The 22,583-nt window shown below is 34.8% G+C and overlaps 1 protein-coding gene across 1 annotated transcript; it reads right to left on the bottom strand.

The window, feature by feature from the left end:
• Positions 1-51: 51 nt before the first annotated feature.
• Positions 52-21,970, bottom strand: Ire1 (serine/threonine-protein kinase/endoribonuclease Ire1). Its single transcript, XM_076117254.1, has 14 exons — positions 21,788-21,970; positions 21,560-21,677; positions 18,444-18,695; positions 16,677-16,871; positions 15,572-15,812; positions 13,587-14,157; positions 9,829-10,010; positions 9,036-9,185; positions 8,687-8,826; positions 8,153-8,343; positions 7,730-7,863; positions 7,321-7,468; positions 4,431-4,616; positions 52-4,232 (listed from the first exon to the last, which is right to left on the bottom strand). The coding sequence occupies exons 1-14, from the start codon at positions 21,860-21,862 to the stop codon at positions 3,759-3,761; spliced, it is 3,057 nt and encodes a 1,018-aa protein (XP_075973369.1). The 5' UTR covers positions 21,863-21,970; the 3' UTR covers positions 52-3,758.
• Between the last annotated feature and the right edge of the window lie 613 nt (positions 21,971-22,583).

Raw genomic sequence — 22,583 nt, 5'->3', positions numbered from 1 at the left:
CATTAATAACATATCTGAAAACCAACTTTGCTACTATAACGTGGGTTGGGTCGTTTTTTACGCACCTTCACTCCGCGCTACCTCAGAAACGGCCCCGCTTTCAAGGTAGTGGATGTGCATACCTCTTAACAGACCCTTTATACTAACAATCCTCAAAGTTTCAGCTTTGCTAAAATGACGTAGGTCTGGCAGCTCTGGGATCTTGGTCCATAATGTACTATCATTGACATAGCAACTATATCATAACTTAAGAGGTTGCCCACATATTATGTTCCAAAGTTCTAAACCACACTCGTGAACCTTGATATTTAGTTCAATAACAGGTTTTGCATTACGATTACTTTTGGTTTTAAATTATAATATGACGTCACCGGTCGAGTACCTACTGACGTTCAGATATTTCATTTATAATACCATGAACTATAATGTTGTGCAATCGCGACCTTATAAGCAGTCCGCGTTAAAATGTTATATTATGTATGGTCGCTAAGGTTACGTTAGCTGTTTTTTTTGTATAAACAAAATCAACAGATGAATTATTACGATCACCATATCATCCTTGCTTTTCTTCTTAAGTAAGAGGCGCTGTTTTCGTGAAGTAAATTATAGGAATAAATATTTCTTTAACACATATTGAGTTTTCGAAATCGTGTTAGTACCTAACTATATGACATTTATCTAATATTTGTGTCCTAGAAACCTGTATGGAACACTAAAAAGCAACCATATCTAAATCGCGAAAGATAACATCGCCCAGCATTCAAATTATGAGAATTAAAACTAATATCTGCTAACCTTTGAACAAAATAATATTAGCATTTAAAAGATATTAGAAGGTAGATAAGTAGGTATGAGAGATCTCAAGTTATCTGCGAATTCTTGGTCCATACATAAAACATGAGTATGTGAACGTTAAAATATTTTTTTAATTAACCTATTAGATTTGGGCGTCCGCATTATGAATCATTCGCGACATTCTAACAACTATCTCTATTTGTGTGTTTGAAAACCTACACGCATAAAATATTCCGATTTATACTGTCTTAGCACCAAAAACAAATCTCGTTTTAAATATTTAATTAGGTTTTATAAAATATATCAGTAATATTAAAACAGCACGCTTTAATTTCCGTAGAAAGGACACATATGCAAGATTAATAAGTTAATAAGCTTTAAAATGTACTAAAAAATTAAACTCAGGAGAGATAATGTAGACGGATGAAGGTGCCGAAATCACACATCAAAAGTGTTTAATCAATCAATTATTCGTTTGTACTACATTACCGAAAATCACATTCTTTTCAAACGCAAATACGCAAAATATTGTCATTCTGGGACATTTAGTCAGCATAAAAATTATTCGTAACCATATCAATTCTACGCACAAACATACAATAATTTAATTTAAATGATTACTTAATACGTTGCGATGTCGCCTCGCCACCCGTTTACACTAACGCATAATCACTTGTGACCCGCTTTTATCTTTTACACAATTTTACGTTGTTATTATTGTAAATATAAGTTCGCAGGCTAAAAGTTGGATCTCTATACACGTGTTTACTCACGTGTACTTAAAATTAAAAAAGGCTTTGTGCGTTAGAACCGATACTACAAAAAATATTTCGACACTTATAAAAGCACGTATACGCGAGATTGTATAGTGCTTAACGTATACGTAATTATACGTTTTTCATAAAGAAAACAATAAATATATGTCGCCAAAGATACACATAACACCTTTAATTAAAAACATGGGGTGTTTGAACATTTAAAACGAAAGTAAATAACCAATTACTTTTCAAACATATGTGCTATTACTATATCAATAAAATACATAAGGAATGTAACGGCCGCGACATAAAACTAGTCGCAATATTTCCTCAATTTATTTGCAATCCAGCAGTAAATATAGTTCGATAACTAAATATAGTATATATGAGATACGTGTGATGTTTGCATAAAGCGATAAGCATTTGCATTGAACATTTGACTTGATAATGTAATGACTTGATATCATTATTTGGACATCTAATATCGAAACCTGTTGGTAAAGGTGACCACAAGTTGTTTATTACTGATTGTATCACCTTTTAAACCTGTCTGTTGTCTGCCGATTTTAAGTTGAGATATATGCCATATTTGTAAACAGGGTCATGAATTTGAAACAATCTATTAATATCATCAAAATCTGTAAGATTGAAACGGCAGTGTCAAATCGTATTACACTAAACTAACCAATCTTAAAGACTACACGTTCGTAAAGCAAACATGCCAATCGATCTCAAAATTAGTTATGAGTTTAGTATTTAATTTAGTTTGTTTATATCAGATTTTCGTAATTCAATATTCTTTTATATTTTCGAAGCTGTAGTGCTCATCGAGTTGTTTTCTTGATGATGACACAATCTCTACATAAAAATAATAAAATTATAGCTCGATTATGACTACTAACTTGTCGACACCTTTTTTTATAAACATTATACTACATAACGTTTTCCTCGCAAATGCTTTCAAATACATTCCAAATTGATACTCTTGCACCACTTGGTCCCAAACTCAACTCATTCAACATAACACACTAATAACTAAATTAATCTACAATCATTAGAGATCTATTAAAGTACTTAATTATTTGTAATATATTAATTGTCCTTTATACTTAACGTAATATAAATTTATCTAAATAAATAATAATTATACAACATAATTATACAATATATTATATAATAATCTTGTGCATTTCGCATTACTTTATAACTAGACAAGAAAAACAGTATTTGCCTAATAAAATATCGACAAAATCACTTCTACTATGATAGTATTAGCGTGATTTATCGTGTGCGTTCATAAAATTGTTACCTTTCTTTCTTCTTTCTTTTAAAAAAGACAACTCCCGCACTAAGAATTGCTCTTGCGTCTTACAAACGTACAAACAACGGACACAAAGTACAACCAGACCGGAAACCACTACTTGTGGATCGCACAAATATTTGTTCCGTGTGGGAATAGAACCCACAACCTCTTGTCGCACCAGTAGTGGCGTTGCGGCCACCTTTACCACTGCGCTTCAGAGGCGGTCAGAAATCGTTAATAAAAGTATAGAAAAAACATAAACAAGCACTAAATTTATAATCTTTTTTTCATACGTGTGACAAAGACTAAAGGCAGTTTTTAAAACCATCGGTGCTGCTTTGATTTACAAAAACAGTGACCAACTTTTACTTTTATCAAACTACGCCTACCATTCAAGGCTGTCTTGCGAAAATTCTCATTCACTGGATGATCACGCCTAGAATTAAAAACTAATTTAATAATAATACTTACAATTTGCAAGTTTTGCACTGACGCTACACTAGCGATATTGACTAAACGACTAAAGACAACGTGCACGCATCATTCCACTTCGCAATATCACTTGCTGACTCTAGTTCATAAAACATCCTTTCGTTTGGGGCTATTTAATAATCTCTCAGTAATTATCCGGAAAGTTTGTTGCCTTACTCAGTACGTCACAAACGTCCGAACTACGTCATAATCATAAGAATGCGAAAATGTGTAAGTGCGAGCGAGAGACTCCGATAAAATGACATGACTTATTTCGCACGTTTGTAATGCCACGAGTATAGTCATATGGATTGGTTACTTGAGACTTCAAAGGACGCACTCAGACAGCCAATAAGCACATGTCGTTGTCTACTTACTCTTAACAAATATCTTCCCTGTGATTTCTAGTATTAACTTACACTAACCTACGTTCACTGTGGAGGCAACGTCCATACTGGCATGTCCTCCCGTTTTTTCTCTTTTTTCTTATAGTAATGTCTGTCCCTAAGTCTGACGTCATCTTGCCTCGGTTCGCTTCTCCAATCGACTCGTTTCCTCGGCGATGCTCTAGGAGACCCTTCTTTTTTATACCTATTCTGGTCTAAGTTTTCATCGTAGAACACTCTACTCTTCTGAAACAGGCAATTTCTTTCCGGATCGCACATTTCTTCGGGTATTTCTTCATGGTCCCAGTCGTCGTTGAGTTCGGCGACGTCTTCTCTGTTGAAGGTGAAGGAGCGCGGGTAGTACGCTTGCAGGATGTCCTCGGCGCGGTAGTCTTGCATTTGTAGCCATACGTGTGGTAATAGTAGCGGGAACCTCCTGAGCCAGTACGTGACGAATCCATCTGGCAACTTGCCTAGGCTGTCTCTCACATCTACTTCTAGTTCTCTGTAGTGATGTTTCTGTTGGGAGAAATATGCTTGTTTATTAATATTGTCTTTTTAACCGATGTCAAGGAAAAGGTTATATGATTGTTATCCATTTTTGATTCAGTGTTGACTATATCCGAGGTAACAGTTCGGTTTTCTCTTTTGTATTTATGAATGAACGAATCATTTGAACAAATAGGACAGTAGAAGCTGTAAAAAGGCGTTATGTACCTTATTCCGTATAGCTCTCAGTAGGTGTGCGGCGCGGTCCCCGCGGTATGTCCTGCGCGCCCGCAGGTCGTTGGCCACGGCGGCACATACACGCGCGCGCCAGTCCCCGCGCACCACACGTCGGGCGCCACGTTCTAGCGCCGCCTCCGACCCACAGCCACCACTCTCTACCTGGTCGCTTACGTCCTGGACAAAACAGTACACTTTAGACCACTACTTAATATCAAAAATAGGAATAGTGTAATGTTTGATCTCTACCATGATGTTACCCTCTATTGCATGTACCTATAAGTACCGCTATGAATTTATTGTGCATAATAAGCCAGCCTGTGAATCCTGCAAGCACAATTTTTTTTGACGACGTAAAAACCCCACATTCCTTGGAATGCTAAAGTATAACTCAAATGATTTTTTAAAAACACGACCTTACATTTTTGGGCATACACAAGTCAATAACCGATAAGCCTTATAAAAAAGGAAGCAGATCAAAGAGGTATGTACTTTAAGATAGACTTTAAAATTTGATCCTTATCGTGTACACACTAAAGTACACATTTGAACCTATAGTAGGTACTGCGACCTCAATTTACAAAGTAATGTCATTGGGAACGACATTGGACTCAAGGTCAGGTTGAAATTCACACATTGTATTGAACTTGACCTCTAAAGGAAAGCCAATGTCATTCAGTACATTATAGACTGAATTAAACTCTGGTACAACTAATGATAAGCAAGTGGCGGTATATTGTAACTAGTAGTAGTTAATTTATAAAACATTTTATGCCTACTTACTTATCTATTATACAACATGATAAGAGAGGTCATTACTCCAGCGTTACGCTTTACAAATCTTTTAAGTAATAAGTACCTATTTTTAAGTGCGATTTGATTTGATATTGATTTTTAGCAAGTATAAAAATTACGATACACATGATATAAATGGTAAAAAATTAAATTAAGACTAGTATTACCAACTGATAAATATATATTCCACTTCTACTTCTTACATTTATAATAGACTAGCTGACCCGCGCAACTTCGCTTGCGTCACATAAGAGAGAATGGGTCAGAATTTTCCACGTTTTTGTAACACTTTTTACGATGATATAAAATATGCTTTTTTTTTCACGAAAAATATTCTCAAAATTATTTATATCTCTTAATATAACGAAGTCGCGCTAAGGCATATCCGCCATTTAAACAGTTGCCATGACAACGGAATTTTGTTAATTCAAATGTCATTATAATATTGATTACTCGCGACTTCGTTCGCCACCTGAATTTTCCCGGGAAATGTGTCATTTTCCCGGGGTAAAAAGTAGCCTATGTCCTTTCTTGGGTATTAAAATATCTCCATATCAAATTTCATGCAATTTCGTTCAGTAGTTTAGGCGTGATTGAGTAGCAGACAGACAGACAGACAGACAGACAGAGTTACTTTCGCATTTATAATATTAGTATGGATAAATGCATTTTTTTTCTGAGGGTGTACAGAATAGGCGAAATTTGGCACTGACCCCCTAATTCATAAACAATGTGTTAAACCTATTTTAGTTAAAAAGCTACTATAATATGTTTTCTCTTTTTCATTTCGCTTAGGAGTGAAAGGAACAAAACACTTTATAAGCCTTTAATAACTTCATATATTTTTATGAATACGAGAATGAGAGTTTATAAGCTGTATTGAAACATAGGGTATTGTTTTATCTAAGGATTCTATTCACGTGGGCAGAATTCAATACAACGATTTATTTTACGGCGTACTACGTTACGCAATTTTTATTTTATTTTTATCTGGTTGGACTCTACATCAAAATATATTTGACCCGCGACTCCCGTGCGTAATACGATGATCATGTGCGCAGTTTATTTTCATAAAGACTTATTACCTACCAAAACCAAACTGGGAAGATATAGGAAGTTTTAAGACCAATAATTCCAGTATATTTTAAATGATACAGAATAAATTAGTTGTTCAACGTATTATATCTAATTTCTTAATTACCTGTTTGACGATACGTGCACGTTTACGTATACGTGAGTGTTCGTGAAGCGCATTTCACAACGCGAACCAACAAAACAAATGAAGTTCACATAAGTGGAACTGTATTTCACCGTGTAAAACCAAGTATGAAAACTAACTGATGATGATGAACTTCGTTTGTTTCAATTTGTTTCCCTTATACCTCACAGCTTCGTATAGTAAAAACAGGCGTCATAGTGCCAAAGTATAAAATAACATATAATAATATGTGGCCATAATTATCTGTCTATTTTGTTTGTTTCTGTTGGTCCATATAGCCTACACTTTGGTGGTTTGGTTAGGTACGGGCGTCATAGTCCCTGTTTTTGGGCATCGAAAATGCGCCGAGTGTGCTTATATCTGATTATATTATTTTTAATGTAATACTAGCTGACCCGCGCAACTTCGCTTGCGTCACATAAGACAGAATGGGTCAGAATTTTCCACGTTTTTATAACTTTTTACTGTTACTCTGCTCCTATTGGTCGTAGCGTGATGATACAAAATATGCCTTTTTTTTCACGAAAAATATATCAAAATTATTTAAATATCTCCTAATATAACGAATTCGCGCTAAGGCATATCCGTCATTAAAACAGTTGCCATGACAACGGAATTTTGTTAATTTAATGTCATTATTATATTGATTATTCGCGACTTCATTCGCCACCTGAATTTTCCCGGGAAATGCGTAATTTACCCGGGGTAAAAAGTAGCCTATGTCCTTTCTCGGGTATCAAAATATCTCCATACCAAATTTCATGCAAATTGGTTCAGTAGTTTAGGCGTGATTGAGTAGCAGACAGACAGACAGACAGACAGACAGAGTTACTTTCGCATTTATAATATTAGTATGGATAATGTTACCTGTAAGAAGTTAAGTATGCTCTGCTTGCCCCAGAACATGGGGTATTTGAGTACTGTTTCACAAGGAGGTCTGGCGCCCGGCCGCGGTGAGATCATAGCGCGGATCAGGATTTTTGTAAGAAGCACTTCTTCTTCTGGTAGTATTTTACTGTAGAATAATAATAACAGTATTAGAAATTAAATGATTTTTAAGTGTAAAATTAGTAAGTTGTGAAGTAAGGAGAATCTCATGAACGAGATTCGGATGGTACAATAGTCTGTTTTTATAACGCATCATTATAATCACCTTACGTGCAATCAGCGCTGTATACATATTATAATGGTTTTAGCCAGTATTCTAATGTACAAAAACAAAGCCCCTTAATTTAATACTATAGTTAACAATGTTTGACAGCAGTAAGTTACTTACTCAAGTTGTTCTAAGTTATAATCCCCTGTGAGTATATTCGCCTGTCTTCTAAGCATATCACCAAATGGATGCATGCCCTTCGATAACACGTAGTAAAACACACAGCCCAATGAGAATATGTCTACTGATGTCGTCTGAAACAAAAAAAAATTGGTTAAATTTCAATTGAATTAGAAAAGCAAAATAGCATGTTTATAAAAGATGACATAAATTTACTGTCTTAGGCAGTCATTCATAATTATTTTTTGCCCCTTTGGCACCACGTCACAATATACAAAGACGAGGTCCAAATTTAAACTGTCTTGTGCACGAGCCACACTTGGCATATTGACCCACATTACGTTGGATCACCGACCTTATTTCGGAGTGTCGCCGATAAAATAACTTATACAACTAAGGCTATATAATAAGCAATACACGTACCGTTCTTTCTCCATTGATCATCTCAGGCGCGATCCATCCATCAGTGCCGGTAACCCCCGACCGCCGCGAGAAGCTCACTCGACCGATGTTCAACTTCTTAGACAGACCGAAGTCGGATATCATTGCACGCACTTCACCCGCGCCCGTCGGCATTGATAGGAGCACGTTGTGGGGCTTTATGTCACGGTGCACTGGGAAGTAAAAAATCTGTTTTATTATTGATAACAATTACAATGATAGATGATGACGCCTCTTTTGTCAATTAGGGGTGTAGCCACTGATTTGTAACAATCAATATGAAAATAATGTCTTAGCCAGAGGAACATCAATATACGTTTCATAATTTAATTTAGACTGCCGCTGTAGCGCGTTTGGTAGTGAATCCGACCGCCACTGTAACGCCCCCTATTACACGGGACTAACATTGCCAATGGCGACAAGTGGGTTATTACACCTTCGCGTATAACAGGCATGATATTATGTACGTATTTATTTGATGTATGTAAGCAAGTATTTATAAATCCAGGTCCTCACCTATATCCATAGAATGTAAATGCGAGAGACCCATTGTGGCTTGTCTTAGTACTTCTACGGAATCAATCGTGCATTCAAAGTTCAACTTCTTTTCTACGTAATCTTGTAATGTCGCCGAACACAACTCCAATGCAATATACCTGAAATATAACAAATTTTAAATGTTTTAATTAGTATTGCAAAATATGCTTTTATTTTAATAACTAGTACATATTTATTGAAATAAAAAGATTAATTCAAATCTTTTATAGTTCCATGTCAATTATGAAGGCAAGTTTTTCTGAATGATATATTTCTGTAGCTTCATACATTTTTAATTTTTACTTATATACTCTGTATTATCTCTTACCTAAATTGTTTATCCCTTTCAGTGCAGTAATACCGCACAACATGCGCGTGCGCATCTGACTCTCGCAACAGCGCCACCTCGCGGTCCGCGAAGGTAAAACATTCGGGTAACAGCCGCTTTACCGCCACCGCGCGTTTGTCGAATGTGCCTCTGAAATACAAAATACAGAATATGAATTTGACATTTTATACATATAAATATTTATCCAAGTTACTGCTGTCAAATTCTATTTATATACTTATGCCATGAAAGTCTAAGTTAACTTTGTGCACATTGCGCGTTGATCAAAACAAACACAAATAAGTTATGTCTGTCTACCACAATATTTACTCAGACTAAAGAGTAAATATGTAAAAAAGTGTTATTCTAGTCAGGTGTTTATTTTTTCAGCAGTTACAGTTAACATTTAGGAAGGTTATATTTTTTAGGTAAATAATGTAAATATTACCTAGGCTTGCTTTATTTGACGCAGGATATCACTTTGTAAAGGACAGAGTAAACTTATTATACTACTAGCTTCTACCCGACACTTCGTCCGCCACCTGAATTTTCCCATGGAAATGCGTCTTTTTCCCGGGGTAAAAAGTAGCCTATGTCCCTTCTTGGGTATCAAAATATCTCCATACCAAATTTCATGCAAATTGGTTCAGTAGTTTAGGCGTGATTGAGTAACAGACATGTGAGTAACAGATTTCGCATTTATAATATTTGTATGGATTACTCAGGAGATATGTAAATTCTTGACAAACAATACTTACTTCAAAATTTCTTATAAATATAAAATTTGTCATACCTATAAACAAAAGTTCCTTCACAGCCCTTGCCGAGCACTTGATCGGTGTTGAACGTAATCCTTCCGATGCGCACTTCTCCATTGCCGATGTCCATCAAGTGGCCGGTCACTTCGCCGTTAGACGATGTCGATGCGTTGGAACTACGAGACCCGCCTTGAGACAACTGCTGGAACTCGCGAGCCTGGAATAGGAGAAAAACGTTTCATTATTGACAATTAAGGCAAGTATTTATCTATACAAATAACAATGGAGCATCGAAATGTACGTACGCGTTAACTTTTAAACAACTAAACTAATCTGGTTATTTTTTTAAATATTTTTTTCATTGCAGGGCCAAAGTTTGTAGAGGACCGATGAGATCAAAAGTCCCACGGGAATTAAATCAACGGGATAAAATTTTACTATACCCGGACGATGTCGAGTCAGTCAGTTAAGTTAGTATAATTTTAAGCGTAATGATCTTAATATTATGCGTGCTCGTAATGAGTGCGTGAGGGACGACAACGTGCACGCATTAGCTTCTTACGTAAAAGAATATAAATATTGCAGAACCTAACTGCACATGTCATTCACATACAGTAATAGGCATCGTGTAGTAAACTTATACCCTTGTAAATAATAGCAAGCCGGTTTTACAATGGCTTTAATGATAAGCTAGGATGCACTTAACTAGACACTTTTCGAAGTAAAACGACTGGGGCCGACTCATAGTAATAAAACTAAATCAGACACCATTTTGCCAGCAAGTATATGGAAATCGTGACAAGTCTAAACAACTGTAGAGAATGGACATTGGTCTCAGTGAACGCAATAGTGCTCTAAAAACCACTATAAGTTCAACTCATGAAAATATTATTTACACACTATGACACTTCTGGACAACCGATCAGATACCATGTCAGGTGGAATTTAGGTTTAGGTCACCACCATTGTGTCGCCGGTACCATTGCGTCGGGCGGTCGTGGGTTCGATTCCCACATGGGACAATTATTTGTGCGATCCAAAAATAATTGTGTGATTCGGGTGTGATTGTACTTTGTGTCCGTTGTTTGTAAAAGTCCCCGCGACACAAGAGCAATTCTTAGTGCAGGAGTTGTCTTTTTTTTAATAGTAAATAAATAAAAAAAATTTCAGCTGTTTCATACATTTGCGGTCACTAATTCATAGGCTGTGAAACTAGCCCTGAATCTTGTTAATTTATATTCACAAAGAACGACAATTTGTAATATGCAGATATCGTAATAAATACTAATGGTAATCGTTTCTTTGACGTTCGAAGCATTGAACAACCATATGGCCGATTCTCAGTTAATTATAATTATTATAGTGTAATATAATCAATTTAAACTGAATACTAATTGGCATGGTGTCCTTGTAGATAATAATCGTTGCAAGTACAGGTTAAAAGGTAGGTATTAGTTATCAAATTTGCCGTAACTTATAAAACAAAGTAGGAATCCCACGGATAGAGGGGATAAAAGCCATACGTATCTATAAAATGGCGATTGGTAAAGAGCAATATAACATGGCAATAGACCTGCCTCCTATTACATGAGACTAACATAGTAAATAGCGAAAAGCGGGTGAATTTAATACACCTCTGGCTACACTTTCGAATAAACTACCGTGATATGTTGTATGTATGTATGTAAGTAAGTATTGAAACGGGTCACAACGGATATTTTTTCCAAAATTCAGAAAGTTTTACGCTTCACAGATTTGTATAATAAAAGTAACATACATTCAATTTTAAAACGAAACTTGTACGCATTAATTTCAACAATAATTTTAAAGATTGATATCAGAAAATCATTGTAATTTTACATAGAAATCTGTGGTCAGATTACGTCCCAACTCCATTATTATTAAAATTCATACATATATTTTCTACGACCTTTAGAATAATTTTCCGATAGCAAAACTGGATCATAGATAACAATAATTATGAACTTATGCACATTCCGTGATACCTATCTATCTATACTTTAGACTAGACTAGAGATAAGCGATGCAGTTTCTTACAAGTAAGTATTGAACTGATAACTATTCGTCATTATTGGTTTCCATGTGAAGTTTTACTGTTGAATATAAACTGTAACTCATTACGCAATACGAAATGCAATTATATTTTAACTGTTTTAATTAACTACTGGATTACGCTAGCAACCGTTTTCTTTTAAAATCAACCATGTAAATGTGAAAATATTCTAAGGTCTTTCTCTCTGCAGGCAATTTGTATATTTGCATCTGGAAAGATGACAAAATATAACAAACAACCGAGAGATCTTAAAGTCTACGGAAAAGGCCTTTGTCCAGCTGTGGCACACCGACGCCTAAATAAATTAAAGGAAAATGAAGATAAATAAAATAAAATATTGCATGGATCTTCCACGTTTCACGCACGTGGCCAGCAACATGCAAAACCTATTTCCTCCATATAATTTATTTATGTGTACAAATACCGAGTATTTAGTGGTATTTACGTCGCACTGTCGATATAGTAACAACTTTACAACTCTAAACAGACCCATAACATCTGTGTCAACAACACGGAGACATTTGCATTTTCTCATGATCGGTGTAGTTCGAGGAAGAATGATGCGAATGACAAACAGTTCATAAAGAGTATTGATGCTACGAAGAAAAGGTGGATCTTTCTTTCTTAGATACTGTCATATTTCTAAACATTGTGTAAGCTTTGATTATTTTCACAGTATTTTGCGATTTTCAATCAAAACTTTTAAAATGAAAACGTTATTCTTGCGTCTATTTTAACGTACCTAACAGTATTTATTTGTGTTCAAAAAGTATTTTACCTATCAAATTTCCACAGTTAATTAATAACTAGGCATACTGGCATCTGCATAGAAATACTCATTTCCCAAGTAACAGGTGTAAAAAAATCGAATAAGTAGTATAAAATGTCACTATCGCTTTTGAAACTTAAAAATACAGGTGCAAAAGTAATTGCACGCGTACGAGGCTCAGAAATTTGCGATAAAATATCAATTAATCGAATAATGCCTTCCACTTATCATAATAAAATGCATAACTCAATGAGTGACGTACTCAAAGGTATGTATTTATGTACTCGAAATCTCTATAAAGTGGTGATAAGGCTACCGTATGCATAAATAACAATCACGTTTAAATTGGCGTGTATTGAGTGAACAACAGGCCACGTGACTGAACACGCGATCGGAAAAGTGATTAAAACAGTTGTTCAGCTGTGGAAATTCATCTCATAAAGCCTTGGAGAGGATTATAAACTGTTTTTGAGACTACACAATGATATGGTAGCTATGGTATGGCTCATCAAAAAAAGCCTTTTTATCGAGTCGTAGATAAGGTGTATATAGTTTATTTTGTGCACCAATGCCCAGACTACCTAACTACTCCACTGCAACTACATATACCTAATATTAATTAATTTAGACTTATTAGAATATATATATTTGCATTATAAGTGTGACCGTATCAACAATGCCGTTTACTAATTAAACTACAAATGATTATAGTGTAAAGTCACATTTATGTATAGGACAATAATATCAGTAACTTATTGTACCATATGTTTTATTCCTGTAGAGATCATTCTATTGTTATATTCTAGTCCAAAAACGTGACTTTGTCAACTTAGAATTGTATGAAAAAGACCAATCGAACTTTCTATTGCCAATTTTTTACGTCTATCAAAAGAATGCCGGTTGTCTGACAAAAACTGTTACATACAGATATGATAAAAAGTTACAATTACCTGATAACGTAGATACCAAAACATGGTAATCACCAAGCCGACGAGAATGATCAATGCGACTTTCAACACTTGATTTTCTTGCTGATGGAACCATAAGTACGCTTGCTTGTACCAAAGACCTGGCCTGAAGGTAAAGCCTTCGAATAAATCATCAGTCTGTACCGACACAGATATAGAATTGGACTTCAAATTCGTCTCATTTTCAACATCGTTCTGTCCCTCAGAATGGACTTGCCCATTAATCAATTTCATTGCACTATTCTGTGAATTGTGCACGTTGAGGAAATTCGAGTTTGGTACTTGCGGCATCCATGTTGTCGTCAATTCGGGAACTTTGTAGTGCCCGAGTAGTAAGTATGGCGCTGCTACATGCAGGTTTAAGTCTTTAAGTTTGTAGTGTACGTTTTTAAACGGTTCGTACGTTTCTTGGTTTTGCTTCGCCTCAGTTTCTGAAGGTCCTTCTATGAGTAGCGGTTGTGTGTGGCCGGTCGATATCGTTATAGTATTTTTGTCGACTAGCGACGATAACGCATATAAACCATGGTTGTGCTCTCCGACGTATAATGTTGGACTGCAAAGAAATACAATTTAAATATTTAGTTTTATTTTTACCTTAACATTATAACTATTGTTCGCAAAAACTGTACTGTAACGAAATAAAGTAAGTATCAAGTCTTAAACAAAAGGAAAAAAGTGCTAAAATTAAATTTCCGTTATCAATAATTGATAATTATAAATTAACCACTTTTTCATCAAGCCTCAATAATAGCAAACAAATTGATACACCTGTACAAACATACTTATATGTGTGTTTATCGGTTAAACATACGATTCGTACGAGAATGGACGCGGAGTCGTACCTACAGGAAAATTTTGTGGTTTTTACCTTTAATATCCTATTATTTTGAATTGAATTGAATATAAAACCCCAAAACATGTGGTTAAATAGAACCTTATCGTATTTATATTAAAGTTAGCCAATATTTTTCATCATATCCTTTACACCGTAAATAACGCCCAACGAGCGAACTTAAATTTCACTATTTATTTTAAAAAAGTATCAACAAAAAAAACCAGTTAATCGATATCCCGGAGTTTTTTTTGAAAGATAAGTATGTAAATTATTGGTATTTTGACAAAATGCATACATTTAGTGCATACAGAAATATCAACAACAAATACAAGGAAATTGTTTTCAGTACTGAATATTACATAACACTACTTTAAAAGCAGTTGAATCTTAAACCTTATTCCTTCAACAATAAAGTCTAAAATAGCTTGTAGAGTTGTCCAGTTTGATAGCCACACTCGACTTCATGTTATTGCTGTAATCTCGGGTATGTTGTTCGTAGCCACCTATAATTAGTTATTGAAATATACAAACAGTCCTTCATTCATTTCTTACGTTTGTTTTTTCATCCACCGTAGGGTCAATGACTATTTATCACCAGTTAGAGATTAACACTTTTATGTTACTTCTTACGGGATTTTCCCAGTTACATCCAAAATAAGAGGTCTAATTTCTATACTAACGTAGCATGTCCGAACATCGTCTATAACATAACTGGCTCTGCCTTTCTAAAAGAACTTTACTAATAAACTTTGAAAAAAGTACCTACTCGTAATAAATCAACCTGATTTCATCCATACTAATATTATAAATGCGAAAGTAACTCTGTCTGTCTGTCTGTCTGTCTGTCTGTCTGTCTGCTACTCAATCACGCCTAAACTACTGAACCAATTTGCATGAAATTTAGTATGGAGATATTTTGATAGCCGAGAAAGGACATAGGCTATATATCATCACGCTACGACCAAAAGGAGCGGAGTACCAGTAATTAATGTTACAAAAACGGGAAAAATTTCACCCATTCTCTCTTATTGGACGCAAGCGAAGTTGCGCGGGTCAGCTAGTAACAAATAATAATAAAACCTATTTGTTACGACATCATAACACTTCTTTTTATAATCACAAAAATACTTACTACAATTCAATATTTGAATTCTTTATCCCTTGCCCATTGCTCAACGTTGTAGCATCCTCCATAATATGGTCTAGCGTATCATCTCCTATAGAGTTAAAAGGGACGGAGATAAGTCCATCTCTGTCTAGCAAGTAGGCGGCTACGACTGGCGTCTCGAAGTTATGAGACCATACTAAGTCGCCGGTCTTTCGGTCGAAGGACATCACTCGACCACTTGATGTTGAAGTGAAGTGGATAATACCTGGATTGGATAGAAGAATAACATTACTTGCGTAATTATTTTAGCCTAATTTTTGAGTTGTTAATGTCTTCCTAACCAATATTTGGCTACGGCGCCCAGTTTCATTCAAACCAAGCAACTCTGCAGGTTTTAGTTTGTAAAGTCCAAATTAGTGCGCAATACACAGGTACACTTTTTGTTCAATCACTCTCATAGCCCCGTGAGACGGATAACCAACAAGTCCGGAGAGAGATTGGTGCAAGACCGACAGCTTTACGTGTACTCTGAGCTACGGAGGTCTACAACCTCAACTTCCTAATAGCTGTCACGCTCAAACCTTATGTTGCAATCATTTGAACTTGATATAAATCCTTTGCTAATTGAAAAGAAAAACTTCTGAAAACCCCGTGAGAATTGTTACTAAGCAATCCTAATTGTTTGTGTAAGCAATAGCGACCAGCTGCATATGTTTACCAAATGTGTTGCTACGCTAGTTTTATTGAAGTGGTTTATGGTCGAGGCTATTCATGTCATAAAACACTGGATAATGGACAATTGGATATTTTTCCTTAAAAAGCATTTTTTTTTTCAATATTTACAACAGTAATCACGAAGACTGGAATCCGTTGTGTATGACGGGGAATTGATTTATTACCAAATTTTTCATACAATTTAGAATGTGTATTGTTTGACCTAAATAAGTTATTTATTTCTATTATGGAAAATGACTTGTTCTCAAACATTTTGTATTCAACAATTCAGAATAAGAGCCGTGGGTAGCGCTATATCATGAGTCTTTTAAGCGCTACCCCTCCCTCACGCTAGAATTTTAACTCAAGGGTACGGCGCCAGTTCAAAGATATAAGTCAATAGAAATCAGCTTACCGTAATCATTCAGCAGTTCCTTGCCCATAGCATGAGAAGTGTAATCAAAGAACGTCACATTCCACTTATGATTCTCATTCTTGGAATCATGCATCAATATATTGTACTCAGTTCTCGCTACATATATGCCTCTCTTTTTATCTGGCACGCACGTATTATCGTCTGTATTCTTGAAAATCTTGGACTTGTCGAAACCTAAAATATAAATTTGTTTAAAAATAACTTTCTTTCTTTTAGTCGAGGAAACCGGTGAGGACTATGACCTACTAAAAATGGAGCTGTTTTTAGACTGCATTTGCTCACTTGGATCTTTTTTTCGTATGGTTGAAATGAACAACTAATGCAACGGATAATTTGTATGTCTTCTTCAAGTTCAAGTTAGATTAATGAGAACGGGTGTTTGACACCCGCTCTCATTATTCTATCGTAAGTAAAAGAAAAGCCTACTGAGATAAAAAGCAGTTGTGGCCTAGCACATAGATAAGCTTAAGCAGATTTAGCGCTAAGTGATTGAGATCGTCCGAAAATTACCAGTAATCAATCGTCATTCAGTCACCAAATGTTAGATAATTATTATCATCATTTTGAACAACGAACCAACAAAAATGCTGATTATCTTTTGTTTTGACCTTTTTGTACTTCGCTCATACCATTTAATAGCGGTATTTTTACTTATAAATCAGAGTAATTTCCCCTTTTAAATTGGTCTTATAAACATCATTTATAGCCTCCGTAGACCCAGACCGGGAGAGTGGAAGATAACACGAAAGTTCAACTTACATTTATTAATAAAAACCCCAATCTATTATCACAAAAATTACAAGACTTTACATAACCCTAATCGCCCGGGGGGAATTGAAACACAGCCGACAGACAATATCAGATAAGCTAACATACTGTTATTGACAATTTTAACTGATAAAAATGTATTTGAACGCATGGACACCGATAAACTGATCAAATTACTGTAGTTCACGCCATTTCCCAAGGGAGAAAGATACGTTTCTATGTGCTAAAAACTCTAACAAATAAGATCTTTTCGCCGGAAACGTGTTTGCAAATGTTTTTTGAACTCATTACTGTCCCACCGCTGTGCAAGCGTCTCATCCCGAAACGAGGGGGAAAAAAGGCTGTGAGTCCATCATCAATTACAAAATAATGGTTTGTGGTCATAGTTTTTGTATGTAATATAATAGCGACATGACACAGAACACATGGAGGCGGGTGTCCGGTACCAATATTTTAATTACTAATCCGTAGATAACAAAATGTTTCTGGCGTATTTTCCAATATAATTTTGCCTTGAAATATTTCTAAAGATCTAGAAACGTATTTTTTCGGATTTTTATAGATATCTTGTATTTTTACTAGTTTTTGAGGGAGTAATAAACAAACACCCATATTTATAGACTTTCATGTATGAATATATAGGAAATAGGATACCTATATGTATTAGATTTATGATACGTTTCATGGATCAGTAAGTGTTGGTTAACAACTAAAAAGGTCAAACAAAAAATCTGTTGCATACAAACGGATATTCGACGTTATGATTTATTGTAAACAATGTAAATATTGGCACATTATAACAGGTCTATAAACATTGAAAATGTAGATTGTTTTACTAGAAAGCTTTTGATATTTTTACAAAAACAATACAGTCATAATTAAATCCAGTAAATGACGATGAATCAAATAAATTACACATGTGTCACACGAAACATTACATTACAAATTAAGTTAATAATAACAATATTAATCACATACCTGACACGTGTTCCCTAGACCCAGTCAAAGGGTCCAACATAAACCATGTATCGCTCTTCTTCCCAGTATACAAGATACCATCAGTGGAACGACAAGGAGCGTTCGCCACTAACTCCGGTATTGTAAAAGGCAGCTTCTTCAACATCTGCTGGTCTCCTCGTGGACCGTACATGTAGAGGAACCCATGTCGAGGGTCCGGGAGAAACTGGGGCATTAAATCCGCCTGCTGGTTCGGTACTTTGACCACAGGTTCTAGAGAAGAAATTATGGTAATTAGTAATTGATCGCGAAAACAACACCTACACTAAGAATTCATCTTGCGTTGTGACGCGTGTAGGACTTTCCATACAGATAGTTGCGGGAGTCAAAGTGCACCGTAATACGATTCACGTACTTACACGGTGGAAATCCTACACAAATATTTGTTTTGTTCAGGCTTAGACTCGACAGCATTCCATGCCAAATCGAACCCTTTTGTCTACTGCCTTTATTGACAAACAATTTTAGTGTCGGAACACATCTAACGGAAGATGCGTCTTGCATTGTTTATTTATGGCCTTCGCATAACGCATCGTGGGTTAAATGTATGAGTTAAAATTTTTGGTTCGTAGTTCTCTATTCTAAGGTTACGAGACCGATAATATGAGGCACATATTTCGTCAGATATGTTCCGACTGGTTCCGACTTTTATAGTAAGTTAAGATCTTTAAGTATATAGCAAAAACAATAGAAAACGATAAAGCGACGTATGGTCAATCACCTAATAACTATAGCTCACAGTATTTTCATTATAATAACAATCTGTAACTACATGTTGTCAACAAGCGGCTAATGAATATTCAAGAGATGTCCTATGCAATCATGTAACGCACGACGACACGATATCTCCTCTCATTAAATCATTATACGCGTAGACATCGTGACATAACATGAATATAACAGTTTAGTATCTAAGTACATTAAATAACTAGACAGGACGTCATGGTATGCATTTAATGCTATCGTTAATGGAGTTACGGATATGTAGTCCACATACGATTTTACGTCTACTATTATGTATGGTTAATAGGTCGAGCTATGATTTAGTGATAAACTATGAAACCATTATTTTTACTTATAAAAAAAAATACTGAATACGGATACTGGTTTAAAGAAGAACGAGTTGGCTCCATATAATGAAGCAGATAAAATGAGCTAACTAAGAATGAAAACCTTATTTGTTTTGCTTCGTGGCTATTTCTATCCTGGCTTTATGTCTAATGCCGCTAATAATACAGTATTAAATAAAATAAATAAAAACTGTTCTAAGGTCGTATTTTTACGACTGCTAAGCCACCATGTTGAAACAAAAGTTCATCAATAACTTCACAATAGTTTTCCTAACTTCCTAAGTATACCAACCTAATTCTACGAAAGGAACTTAATAATTCACTCACTAACGCGAAGCTTCACCCACACACTCTCAGTTCACTTCACTCAACTGATTACAAAGACATACTCCACAATTAAGTTGAAAGCAAATCAATACCAATTACTCTAGAATATTGTAGAAAGGCCACATGGTTACACACATTACTTATTTATAAAAACATTGCAACAAAGTAGTGATAATACACACCTTGATAATTTCAGTCAGTCAAAGATAATTTGCCTTTATCTATGACCTATTGAAATACATTAAAAAGTTTTTAATCTATAAACAATTTACTCATAATCGGTGTCGAATTTCATGCTGTACTCAATTGTATGCTTTCAACAGACATGCTGATTAAACATGGAGTATTTACGAGCCATGTGTAGATTGTATGTTAGGATAAGAGACACTGTAATATTCATACAAATTATGATACCATTTGTTAAAAATATGCATAATTTAAATTGCTAAACTTTAATACGTAATATCAATTTGGCTTTATTCAAATGTGCAGGTGACGGTGTATGTGATACATACTCATTTAATACGGGGGGAGCCTATTGCCTTGTACCAGGCATGTAACTAAACTACATGCTACTATAGGGAAGTATTCTAACATAAATTGGAAAAGACCAATAGTACTTTGCTTGATCTCAGAAGTTAACCCGAGACCTTATAGGATGCAGTTAGATACACTGAAGTTAATCTATTGATAACCGAATGCCTCAAAAACAGTGGAACTGGCTTTTATTCATTTTAGTATTTGCAATAATTTTATCTATCAAAAAGTTATTGATGAATGCAGAGAACATCATTAACTGTATCATAAATCATGGAGCATTTTAAAAATTAAATAATTCTAGAACTTATTTTGTAATGTTATTTTGATGTTACTATCTTAATACTGTTATCATATTAACTGAAGTGCTGGACGGAATTACCCATCATAAATAAATTAATCATTATGGATTAGACATATAACTAATTATCAATTTATTTTGATTTATCTTTGATCAAATCTTTGTATTTTTTTAAGTTGTTGACCATGAGGTTAAGTCTATTGTTTAAAGATATACAATATACATTATAATATTGAACTAATGTCCTCCTGACCAATATTCGGCTATGGTGGTCAGTTTCATTCAAACCAGCCAACTGTGAATGGAGTTTGTTTATAGTTACAATAATATAGTAAATATTATATATTACTAAGTAATTGAACATGTTTAAATGAGTGCTTTCTTATGATATGATGGACCTTTCATACAGTACTTGATAAGAGAGACCAACATTATCAGTTGCTCATGAGTAATATTATATGCATGAGGTAACTTTGTTTATATCTTTGAAATGAATAAAAATATTTCATTGAATAAAATAAAATATTCTTATAGTCATGTTTGTTATATCTTCATTATAAAAATCAAATGTACTGATTAGCTATATCTGGCAATATTAATAAAAGATATTGATAATCACTGACATTGTTAGGTAAAACTCATGAGACATTTTCATAGTAAAGGAAATAGAGTTGCGCAGTACACATAAATAAACCGATATAGTGCGCAAAATAAACAACGACGTGTTTGAGAACACAAACACTAGTGTAATACTGTTCTAATATGTGTAACTACTTCACAAACTTACACGTAAACAAAAGTCTATAATAACAATAGTAATAGTAATATTATGAATCATTTACCATCTTTGAGTTTCCAAATAATATTTCCCGCTAGAGGTTCTACGGCGACCATGCCGCCCCCTAACGTGGCAAATAACAGCGGCCGGTCATCTAGTGCCCGTGACAACTCTGTACTTTCCTACAACAATAACAACAACATTGCACACACCAAAGAATTCACGTTGTTTTCAGAAATTTCTATCAATTTTCATATGCAATCGGTGTGAGTCTCACGCTCACGGCCTTTACCTTTCCACTATTATCCACAACAGATCCCACACCGTACGATCCGAACAAGAATAATATAACGTATAAGTACTTCATGCTTATCACTCAACTTAATCCACTTTGTGTTTAACCATGTATGTAATTTCCATTATTTTTAACGCAATAATCTCAAAAACAAACACTACAAAAGAACCCTCGCGAATGTTGTTTTTGACAGAAGGTCGACTGACATCGCAGCACAGATAACGTCGTATCGTAGTGTTGGGATGGTGGTAATAATTTAGTCGAGTTGTAGTTATTTAAATGTTGCTGCTAATTTGTTTCAAAATATTAGATACCTAAATACTAAAACTGTACACCACTAACAGTTTTGGGTGCAGATGAGTTAACTTAAAGACAGAAAATAAAAGACTCATCTTCATTATTCTGTTAACTGGTACTGCTCTACTTGTTTTGTTTAAATAATAACCTTATTAAGAGTCCAAATAATATCAGATTCTCTAATATGTATATTATGTGTACCCTTGTATCTGGTTGTGCCTAGTAAAAAGTTAAATATGTAATGCTCTAGTAATGTTTCGTTTTTACTTTTTGGAAAATAAGATTAAAATATAGGATTGAAAAAACTTTTCTACGTAGGTACTTAAAGTGATAATGCGGTAAAATACAATAAGAAACATAATATTGGACAGTTGCCTGACACCTACAAAATAAACCAAAAAAATGTTTTCGCAACTACGTAAAAATATTGTACAACATTAAAAAATATGACGTTACATTTACTTTATCAGATCAAGAGCCCCATTTAGCTAGCTGC

This window comes from Anticarsia gemmatalis, chromosome 8 (assembly GCF_050436995.1).
Source record: "Anticarsia gemmatalis isolate Benzon Research Colony breed Stoneville strain chromosome 8, ilAntGemm2 primary, whole genome shotgun sequence".
Classification (NCBI taxonomy): Eukaryota; Metazoa; Arthropoda; class Insecta; order Lepidoptera; family Erebidae; genus Anticarsia; species Anticarsia gemmatalis.
The sequence above is the reverse complement of the archived record's forward strand: the minus strand, read 5'-3'. Positions and strand labels throughout refer to the sequence as shown.

Coding starts and splice junctions, on each gene's coding strand:
- Ire1 (XM_076117254.1), bottom strand. CDS start 21,862: ATGAAGTACTTATACGTTATATTATTCTTGTTCGGATCGTACGGTGTG. Junction 10,011..13,586: donor TTTGGTATCTACGTTATCAG/GTAATTGTAACT, acceptor CTCCTATTCCAG/GCTCGCGAGTTCCAGCAGTT. Junction 8,827..9,035: donor GAAAGGGATAAACAATTTAG/GTAAGAGATAAT, acceptor GTTATATTTCAG/GTATATTGCATTGGAGTTGT.